General features: G+C 45.8%; 1 protein-coding gene across 1 annotated transcript in view; it reads right to left on the bottom strand.

The window, feature by feature from the left end:
* ALDH16A1 (aldehyde dehydrogenase 16 family member A1) overlaps window positions 1-11,525 on the bottom strand; it is a 55,948-nt gene extending 44,423 nt beyond the window's left edge. The window contains exons 1-2 of the mRNA XM_069741555.1: window positions 11,410-11,525; window positions 4,876-4,978 (exon numbers count right to left, since the gene is read on the bottom strand). Of these exons, the coding sequence (XP_069597656.1) occupies window positions 4,876-4,978; window positions 11,410-11,505 (199 nt within the window). The 5' untranslated portion in view covers window positions 11,506-11,525. The remainder of the gene's footprint in view (window positions 1-4,875; window positions 4,979-11,409) is intronic.
* Window positions 11,526-11,534: the final 9 nt, after the last annotated feature.

Genomic DNA, 11,534 nt, shown 5'->3' on the forward strand with positions numbered 1-11,534 from the left:
ACTGTCCTATCAGAACTACCAGTGTCAGGACGCGCAAGGACAACCCCCAACACTGCCCTATCAGAACTACCAGTGTCAGGATGTGCAGGGACACACCCAAAAACACTGTCCTATCAGAACTACCAGTGTCAGGACGCGCACGGACACCCCCCCAACAATGTCCTATTAGAGCTACCAGTGCCAGGACGCGCACGGACACCCCCCCAACACTGTCCTATCAGAGCTACCAGTGTCAGGATGCGCACGGACACAACCACAACACTGTCCTATCAGAACTACCAGTGTCAGGATGCGCAGGGACACACCCACAACACTGTCCTATCAGAGCTACCAGTGCCAGGCTGCGCAGGGACACACCCCCCAACACTGTCCTATCAGAGCTACCAGTGTCAGGATGTGCAGGGACACACCCCCAACACTGTCCTATCAGAGCTACCAGTGTCAGGATGCGCAGGGACACACCCCCAACACTGTCCTATCAGAGCTACCAGTGACAGCACGCGCAGGGACACCCCCCCCAACACTGTCCTATCAGAGCTACCAGTGTCAGGATGCGCAGGGACACACCCCCAACACTGTCCTATCAGAGCTACCAGTGTCAGGATGCGCAGGGACACCCCCCCAACACTGTCCTATCAGAGCTACCAGTGTCAGGATGTGCAGGGACACACCCCCAACACTGACCTACCAGAGCTACCAGTGTCAGGATGTGCAGGGACACAACCCCCAACACTGCCCTATCAGAACTACCAGTGTCAGGATTTGCAGGGACACACCCAAAAACACTGTCCTATCAGAACTACCAGTGTCAGCACGCGCACGGACACCCCCCCCAACACTGTCCTATTAGAGCTACCAGTGCCAGGACGCGCACGGACACCCCCCCAACACTGTCCTATCAGAGCTACCAGTGTCAGGATGCGCACGGACACAACCACAACACTGTCCTATCAGAACTACCAGTGTCAGGATGCGCAGGGACACACCCACAACACTGTCCTATCAGAGCTACCAGTGCCAGGCTGCGCAGGGACACACCCCCAACACTGTCCTATCAGAGCTATCAGTGCCAGGCTGTGCAGGGACACACCCCCAACACTGTCCTATCAGAGCCAGGCTGTGCAGGGACACACCCCCAACACTGTCCTATCAGAGCTACCAGTGTCAGGATGCGCAGGGACACCCCCACAACACTTTTCAAAAACCTGACCTGCACATCCAAACATAGACTGAGTGTGAACAGGTGCTGAACCCAGAGTCGCCAACTCGTATATAGTGAAATAAATAGGGCAGCACACTGCAGCGCCAAAACATGCAAACTTGAAAAAACGAAATTTGAACTGCATTACTGCACTAGAAATATGAAAAATGAGAGCTTTTAGCGCACAAAAATGGCCAATTTTATGTGTACCTCGTAGCCACGTTAAGGCATCTTTCTTATACGAGGTCCTACGCTTGACCTACCTCACTGAGAATAAACGTCTCCATCTGAATGGGTACATGTAAAAACCTCTTCTTGGACTCAAATTCTCTCTCTATGTGGAGGGGTATTGGACCTACTATAATTAAAACACCTGAAGCTAGGAGGCGGGGAGTGCACGATCAGAAGGCTAGAGAATACATTTCAAAAACCTGACCTGCACATCCAAACATAGACTGAGTGTGAACAGGTGCTGAACCCAGATTCTGGGTTCAGCACCTGTTCACACTCAGTCTATGTTTGGATGTGCAGGTCAGGTTTTTGAAATGTATTCTCTAGCCTTCTGATCGTGCACTCCCCGCCTCCTAGCTTCAGGTGTTTTAATTATAGTAGGTCCAATACCCCTCCACATAGAGAGAGAATTTGAGTCCAAGAAGAGGTTTCACATGTACCCATTCAGATGGAGACGTTTATTCTCAGTGAGGTAGGTCAAGCGTAGGACCTCGTATAAGAGAGATGCCTTAACGTGGCTACGAGGTACACATAAAATTGGCCATTTTTGTGCGCTAAAAGCTCTCATTTTTCATATTTCTAGTGCAGTAATGCAGTTCAAATTTCGTTTTTTCAAGTTTGCATGTTTTGGCGCTGCAGTGTGCTGCCCTATTTATTTCACCCCCACAACACTGTCCTATCAGAGCTACCAGTGCCAGGCTGCGCAGGGACACCCCCAACACTGTCCTATCAGAACTACCAGTGTCAGGATGTGCAGGGACACACCCCCAACACTGTCCTATCAGAACTACCAGTGTCAGGACGCGCACGGACACCCCCCCAACACTGTCCTATCAGAGCTACCAGTGTCAGGATGCGCACGGACACAACCACAACACTGTCCTATCAGAACTACCAGTGTCAGGATGCGTAGGGACACCCCCACAACACTGTCCTATCAGAGCTACCAGTGCCAGGCTGCACAGGGACACACCCCCAACACTGTCCTATCAGAGCTACCAGTGCCAGGCTGCACAGGGACACACCCCCAACACTGTCCTATCAGAGCTACCAGTGCCAGGCTGCACAGGGACACACCCCCAACACTGTCCTATCAGAGCTACCAGTGCCAGGCTGCGCAGGGACACACCCCCAACTTATAACACTCAGTTGTCAATCTATATATATAACTAGACTGTGGCCCGATTCTAACGCATCGGGTATTCTAGAATATGCTTGTCCCCGTAGTATATGGACAATGATGATTCCAGAATTCGCGGCAGACTGTGCCCGTCGCTGATTGGTCGAGGCAACCTTTATGACATCATCGTCGCCATGGCAACCATTATGACATCTACGTCGATACTATGCCCGTCGCTGGATCAGAAACGTGGGATTTCTACGTCCTTTATGACATCATTGTCGCTGTGCCTGGTGGCCTCGACCAATCAGAGACCTGGGATTTCCTGGACAGACAGACAGACAGAGACAGAGAGACGGAAAAACCCTTAGACAATTATCTATATATATAATTGTCTAAGGGTTTTTCCGTCTGTCTGTCTGTCCTGGAAATCCCAGGCCTCGACCAATCAGCAACGGGCACAGCGATGATGATGTCATAAAGGACGTAGACATCTCACGTTTCTGATTCAGTGACGGGCACAGTATCGACGTAGATGTCATAATGGTTGCCATGGCGACGATGATGTCATAAAGGTTGCCTCGACCAATCAGCGATGGGCACAGTCTGCCGCGAATTCTGGAATCATCATTGTCCATATACTAAGAGGACATGCATATTCTAGAATACCTGATGCGTTAGAATCGGGCCACAATCTAGTTTATTCATAATTTTCTAGGAGGAATAATGGAGGAATAGGCTAATGTTGCTCTAGAAATGTCATTTGATGCTGAATACAGAGAATATTTAGTAGATCAGATCCACCAGCCATACAAAGCCCCAATAATATTACATGATCCCATGTGTCTCTGGCATGGAATATAATTTCCAGTATGTCGTAGAGGAGGCGTTGTGTCCGTGCGGCCCCGATCCCGTGTCCTACATCTTCTCCAGCACAGCGGCTTACAGATTAACCTTGGAATAAACCCGCGGCGTGCCTAATCCTCCCCCACTCACCACGTCGCTGATTACTGGACACATGGGCCGGGATGGGAGTCGTGACTTACCGGCTTCAAGAATCAATGGAGAAAAGACGACTTTAAAGGGAATGTGCCCTAACGTTAGATATCAGTGATGGGTACAAAAAAAAAAAAACCATAAAAACCCATCTGTACTAAAGTCTTGTGATGTTCACACTGGCTACAAAGCCTAAAATCAGATTCATACTTAGGCTATGTTCACACTAGGTGTCATTGTACAGGAGGAGGAGGTGAGCTGTGATATCACCTATTGTGAATGGTGGATCCTGTGTGATCTACTGTATATAGAGGTGTTATCAGTCATTGTACAGGAGGAGGAGGTGAGCTGTGACATCACCTATTGTGAATGGTGGATCCTGTGTGATCTACTGTATATAGAGGTGTTATCAGTCATTGTATAGGAGGAAGAGGTGAGCTGTGACATCACCTATTGCGAATGGTCGATCTTGGGCCATATACTGTCTATAATGTTACCGGTGATTATAATCCTATTATTTAGCGATATGGAAAATTGGGGGAAAAAAATGTTTAAAAAAAATATATAAACAGCACAAAAATCTGATGTAAAAAATAGTTCACTTTCTAATGACACATTCCATTTAAGGACAAGTGAATCTCTAAGATCTGCTATAGCAATGTGCAGCCGCCCAACACCCAACTTTCCATGACTTCAGCCCTTTCTATGTAGTAACATATCTATGTCTCCCACATCACAGCACCTGAGTACAGCCAAGAGGTGACCATATGGGCTGTCATCCAGCTTTCCCAGGAACGGATAAATACAATGTACGATGTGCTGGAGCTTTTATATGGATAATGGCGGCATCTAGTGGACAAAGGTGGTATTGCCATTAGCTTGTACTTTGGCCTCATTTGGCCTCATTTTCATGTTGCAGTTCCGCACGATCAGGTCACATGTAGAATTTTATATATTCCCAAGTGTGAAAAACCCAAATTTAGCTTTAAAAGAGGTTCCATAGTTTCCCATAGAAACAGGTCTAAGAACTTTCCCAGAAATGTTTTTTATCTAGAACCCAAGATGTCTTGCAATCATCTCATATGAAGAATAGCATTGCAGAAGGCTGCAGTTAAAGGGGACGTCACCTAACACATGGAAGCCACCAGGGGGCGATCAGCCTGTTGGACAGTGGTTTATATGTATGAGCATGACTGCACCAATAGACCAATAAGAAGAGAAATAATGGGGGAGGGGGACAGGACCCCCGTTATTGTGATGGATCAGCCAAAGTCCGAGTGCCCATACATTTATCACCCATCCAGTAGTTTGGCAGATGAGCCCTCACCCGTTGCGGGATTCTTCGTAGCGTACGTCTGCCTTCCGTCTGGTTTTATCCACTTGTTACCGATAAAATGACCAAAGCTTCGTTCGTTACTGTCAAGCCAGGCCTAGGGAGGAAAATAAAGACATGAGACCATTACTATAAAGCAATAAAAATATCACCAGAAAACCTTAATACTATGGAAAAACAGAGGCACTGAATGGTTTATCTCGGTCCTTGAATAGAGTGGCGGTGCACATGTTAAAAAGCCGCCACATTGAACTCCCCCGGAAAAGTTGGTTGCTGCTGTTTTCCCATAAACCCAAGGAGCTTCCTGTTTGGTGGGAAAAAGTGATAATGTGGTGGGTGCGCTCCTGGCTGAGTGGCGGTGCGCTCCTCCCGGATGAGGGGCGGTGCGCTCCTCCCGGATGAGGGGCGGTGCGCTCCTCCCGGATGAGGGGCGGTGCGCTCCTCCCGGATGAGGGGCGGTGCGCTCCTCCCGGATGAGGGGCGGTGCGCTCCTCCCGGATGAGGGGCGGTGCGCTCCTCCCGGATGAGGGGCGGTGCGCTCCTCCCGGATGAGGGGCGGTGCGCTCCTCCCGGATGAGGGGCGGTGCGCTCCTCCCGGATGAGGGGCGGTGCGCTCCTCCCGGATGAGGGGCGGTGCGCTCCTCCCGGATGAGGGGCGGTGCGCTCCTCCCGGATGAGGGGCGGTGCGCTCCTCCCGGATGAGGGGCGGTGCGCTCCCGGATGAGGGGCGGTGCGCTCCCGGATGAGGGGCGGTGCGCTCCCGGATGAGGGGCGGTGAGTGTTGTGAATTCTGTGGCAGAGCTCCCTCCTGTGGTCACAAGTGGTACTTCGGCTGATTCTGTCTATGAGCTTCCGTTGGTGGAGGTGAGTGGTACTGCGGCTTCTGAGTTTCCTTCCTCAGGTGATGTGGTGAAGTCGTTAGGTGCTGCTCTATTTAACTCCACCTAGTGCTTTGCTCCTGGCCTCCAGTCAATGTTCTAGTATTGGTCTTGCTTCCTCCTGGATCGTTCCTGTGGCCTGTCTGCTCTGCATAAGCTAAGTTTTGCTTGTGTTATTTTTGTTTGCTATATTTTTCTGTCCAGCTTGCTTAATTGGTTTTTCTGGCTTGCTGGAAGCTCTGGGACGCAGAGGGAGCACCTCCGTACCGTTAGTCGGTGCGGAAGGTCTTTTTGCCCCCTCTGCGTGGTTGTTTGTAGGGTTTTGTGTTGACCGCAAAGTTATCTTTCCTATCTTCGGTCTGTTCAGTAAGTCGGGCCTCGCTTTGCTAAATCTATTTAATCTCTGCGTTTGTATTTTCATCTCTACTCACAGTCATTATATGTGGGGGGCTGCCTTTTCCTTTGGGGTATTTCTCTGAGGCAAGGTAGGCTTATTTTCTATCTTCAGGCTAGCTAGTTTCTCAGGCTGTGCCGAGTTGCATAGGGAGCATTAGGCGCAATCCACGGCTGCCTCTAGTGTGGTTGGATAGGATTAGGGATTTGCGGTCAGCAGAGTTCCCACGTCTCAGAGCTCGTCCTATGTCTTTTGGTTATTGTCAGGTCACTTGTGTGCTCTGAACTTCAAGGTCCATTGTGGTACTGAATTACCTTATCATAACAGTACTGGAGGCCCAAAGTACTAATGCTTCTCAATAGAGGGAAAAAAAGTTCTGAGACCATTTTTTTTTTCTTTGCACTGTGTTTTGCCTTTTTTTTCCCCTAGACATTTGGGTGGTTCAGGACACAGGTGTAGTGATGGACATTAAAGGTCTGTCTTCATGTGTGGATCATCTCACTGTAAGAGTACAAAATATTCAAGACTTTGTGGTTCAGAATTCTATGTTAGAACCAACTACCGGATGAGGGGCGGTGAGGTCCCGGATGAGGGGCGGTGAGGTCCCGGATGAGGGGCGGTGAGGTCCCGGATGAGGGGCGGTGAGCTCCCGGATGAGGGGCGGTGAGCTCCCGGATGAGAGGCGGTGAGCTCCCGGATGAGGGGCGGTGAGCTCCCGGATGAGGGGCGGTGAGCTCCCGGATGAGGGGCGGTGAGCTCCCGGATGAGGGGCGGTGAGCTCCCGGATGAGAGGCGGTGAGCTCCCGGATGAGGGGCGGTGAGCTCCCGGATGAGGGGCGGTGAGCTCCCGGATGAGGGGCGGTGAGCTCCCGGATGAGGCCTAGGATCAGCCATCAATGATAGACTACAGCGATATCTGGTAACATAAGCAACGAGCCATAAACTATTGAATTAAAAATTCTACTGTAATTAGCAAAGTTGCTCGTTAGCAACAGCATTAACAATTTATCATGATGAGAAAAAGCGTTTCATGGCCCCCATTTGATGGGTACAACATGTGTAGAAATTATCACCCAGGGATCGATTGCTTTGCATAAAATCTCTCAAAAATCATATGTAATCTATGAGGGAACCCCGCGGCAAGTGTTCACTCTTCCTGCAGCGCCTCCACAGGCAAAGCATTGCAGCTGCTATTAAAATCAATAGTCTGAGCAAGTGAGGCAGCGGCACAGTATTACCGCTCCATAAATGCTCCCAGCTCCGTGGAGCCATCAGGTGGGATAGATTGTGGCTTACAAGCCTCCTATGATGTGGGGGACGTGCGGCTCGGTCTGATCTATAGGTCTCGTCTCTCACACTCTGCAATCACCGAAAATCCACCAGAAAGGAAAATGTGAAGGTCAGTGACAAAACATCACAGTACAAACAGATCTCCAGCTCCTTTCATTCTGATGTTCTTGGGGGTGATGACCCGCCGTACTGCGGGGGGAGACGGGAGACCCCCATATCATGAGAGGATACAGCCGAAGAGGAAGACAGTGTTCAAATCACACAAAATGAACCAGAAACCAATATTGTGGCCAAAATCAGGATATACAATGTATTAAAAAAGTAATTTTTTTAAGTAGGGAAAGTAATAAAACTTTGTAAATCACTTTATTCGTGGATTCCAGTGATGTGTCTCTTATTAGGCTGTGTGCTGTAGGTTTGATACAATCATTGATTTATCAGCAGGAGATTATCACTGCAGGACTAGGTGTCCTGTGCCAGGCAGTCCAGCTAATGTGTAGCCACACCTCCAGCACTGATTGGTGGCTTCCTGAGCACAGCTGCCAATCAGTGATGTGGGCGGGGTTATACAAAGCTCAGCATTCCGAGATCTACAGCAGAGAAAACAGGGATTCTGTTAAAACTGCGGCACACAGCGCAGAAAGTGACACATCGCCGGAATCAGGGTCTCAGCCCCAACATCGTGCTGCTTTCAAAAATCAGAAAAAAAAGGGTAATCTAAAATAAAAAAAAAAAATTAATAATAATAATAATAATCTTCATTGTGGCTGCATTAGGACGACGAGCGTATTCCAAATATATTTGCGTTGATGACAATGTTCTTCTGCCACCACGGTAAAGGAGTTTAATGATTTGCTTTAAGTAAACCTAGAAAATCCACAATTTTTTTTTTTTGCAGCTTTAAAACTGCAGATCGGCTTCAGACAAAGGGCTACAAGAGGAGGCCGGGCCCTGGGAGGCACGAGGATCCTGTTAAAATGTAGCCTGCGCTGACAAACAACTAAGGAACCTTTGTCCGCTCCCGGCCTTTGTGAGCGCAGACTGTGGTGATGTATACGGAGCCGTGTACACACAGGAGGCCGAGCCCCGGCCAATCCCTGCAGACCTGTCAGTTCGCCTCCGTCATACAATACCGGATTAACAGCGTTAACCATTTGTGAACAGATTTTGAAAAGTCCTGTAGTGATAATCTCCTGTTGATAAAACACTGATTGTATTGAAAAACGGCAAAACATAGACCAGTAGTAATTGACACATTGCTAGAATCAGGGCCTCTGCCCCTACAACTAGCTGCTCTCAGACTACAGAGTGAAAATCTACTGACAAATTCCCCTTTAAGAAAAGAGATAGCCTTACAAAGTAACTATAAGCCAACACTAGAACTCTACCAATAGGAACAGAAACCCATCAACAGCTGCTTTGGGGTTCTCGTCAGTACAGGGCAAAGTGAAAAAAAGCTTTAATTTGGATTTAAGGGGGTACAGCACAAACTACTAGATTATGAAGGGAAACATGAAAGCAACGTTGAAACAGTGGTGTTTCAATCTTTTTGGAGGATGCTCTAGTTTGGCTTTTGTACTTTATACTAAACAGACTTATAGTGCTCCCGTCTCCAACCCGTAGCAGAATGTTTAGTTTTTAATAGAAATAAAATTTGTATACCCTTTTTTTTCCCCAGAGAGCATTGCCTCGCATAAAGACTCTTTGCAAGAGCTGATGTTCTTCACTCTTTCACCACAAGACCTCCCTGTCCTGGCTGGAGGAATAATGGAGGAATAAAGGGGCTCAGTGCCCCGGCGTCTGATGGAGGAGTCTGGGTTTGGTGAACGCCAGGAGAACATGACGGCTCCGTTCTGATCTTTCTCAGCGAGAGAAGACGTCTCCAGGAAGTGGTGTGCAATAATGAAGAGGAACTGGAGGGTTACACAGCTGTCATGAGACATGTGGATCGGAAGATGGAAACAGTAATCTGTCCTCAATCATCATCTGGATCGGGGGTCTACGACTCCAAAAAAGGGCCATTAGGGCATGATGGGTCTTATAGTCCCCCAACAGCCTTAGGTTACAGACAACTGACCTAGAGGATCACATACAGTATCTAGAGAAGGATTCATTTACTATCAACTTCAGAGATTGTATTATTATTTGTTATTATTTATTGATTTTCTTTTATTATTATTATTATTATTATTAGTCATTGATTTTTTATTATTTGTTATTATTAGCTATTGATTTTTTTTATTATTTATTATTTTTATTTGTTAGATTCTTTTATTATTATTAGTTAAGGATTTTTTATTATTATTTGTTATATATTATTATTATTAGTTATTGGTTTTTGTATTTGTTATTGATTTTTATTTTTATTTGTTAATGATTTTTTATTATTTGTTACTGATTTTTTTTATTACTATTTGTTATTGAGTAATGAAAACTTCCACAAACAATTAAAAAAAAAAAAAAGTTTCCAAAAGTTCAAGAATTTGCTGGAAATTAACTTTTGATGCTTAAATGTTTGACCAAAATTGAAAAAAAAAATGTAATTTTTTTCCAAAAAACAGCGCCACTCTAATCTGATGGCAGTGTATGGTATTGCGACCCAGTAAGATGTGTGTAGGGTCAGATACAGAGCGTGATGTAATAATACCCAGTCGTATCATCGTGGTAGTGAAAAGGGGGTTTGTACATAGACAGAAGGTGACGATTTACAGCCCCCCATCATTAAGCCTCGTTCACACATTGCCGTTTGTCGTCTTGTGCATTATTCCCACCAGTCCTATTCTCAATAGTATTTTTTTCGTGGACTGAGGGTCAAGAAATAGGAAAAAACTGACCAAATATGGAGGAAGAACGGAGCAGCGAAGTAATGAAGATTTTTATTTTTTTATTTTTTTCACATTATGTTTTCTGGCTAAAAAAAAAATGAAAAAATTATTTTTTTTTAAAGTAAGTCCCAGACTTATTTGCAATTTTTTAAGACATTTTTTATTATTATTTTTTTATTTATTTTTATTTATTTATTTTTATTTTTTTACTTTTTTTTTTTTTTAGCCAGAAAACAATGTAAAAAAATAAAAATAAATAAATAAAAATAAATAAAAAAATAATAATAAAAAAATGTCTTAAAAAATTGCAAATAATAAGTCTGGGACTTACTTTAAAAAAAAATACTTTTTTCATCTTTTTTTTTTTTTTTTTAGCCAGAAAACAAAGATGAAAAAAGTATTTATTTTTTTTAAAGTCCCAGATTTATCATTTGCAATTTTTTAAACCATTTTTTTTTTTTTTTTTTATGGTAATCAATTTTTTTTTTTTTTTGCGAGCGTGTTACTTTTTAATTTTTTTTTTTTGCATTTTTTTTCAGTCTAAAAGGCCACAGGATGTGCTAAAAGTGACAACATTTGAGCAAAAAAATTTACAGATAAATATGAAAAAAAAAATCCCTCCGGGGTACTGTGTGAGGGAATGGAGTACATTCAAAAAATTTTAAAAAATAGGTCACTCGACAGCCAATCACATCCGTGCCGCACAGCCGCGATGATGTGCGTTTATTTTGGACGACAAAAATAATAAAAAAAAATACAATGCCGCGTTCACACTGCGCTTTTTCTCTGCGGCTTTTTTTCTGTGCGATTTCTGACAATCCTCTGATTATTGGTGCATTTTCCCTCTGTTTGATGCATTTTTGGTGCAGGTTTCATGTAATATTTTAGTACTAAAGTGTATTTTGCTGTTTTTTTTTATTTTTTTTTACACACTTAAAAACGCACTAGGAGCCAACAATCCGGCAGGTTTGGATTTTTTTTTGGCAAATGTCGCACTGTTAGACGAGCACAGTGGTCAATAATGAAGTGTTATCGCATGCGACTTTCCTCAGCGAGTGTGCACACCTGCGGCTCCTACAGGTGATGCTGGAGCCCCGGAACACCGCGCAGCCGGCACGGACACATCTCTGCCCTCCCTCACCTGCGCGACACCGGCGGCCTCAGGAGCCGGGCCGTACTGCATGGAGGCGAAGATCTCCCGCACGGACGGTCTCTCTGTCCCCGTAGAAGCGGCCATGACGAGTGACAGCCTGTCAGCCCACTGTC

The sequence above is a fragment of the Ranitomeya imitator genome, chromosome 10 (assembly GCF_032444005.1).
Source record: "Ranitomeya imitator isolate aRanImi1 chromosome 10, aRanImi1.pri, whole genome shotgun sequence".
Lineage (NCBI taxonomy): Eukaryota > Metazoa > Chordata > Amphibia > Anura > Dendrobatidae > Ranitomeya > Ranitomeya imitator.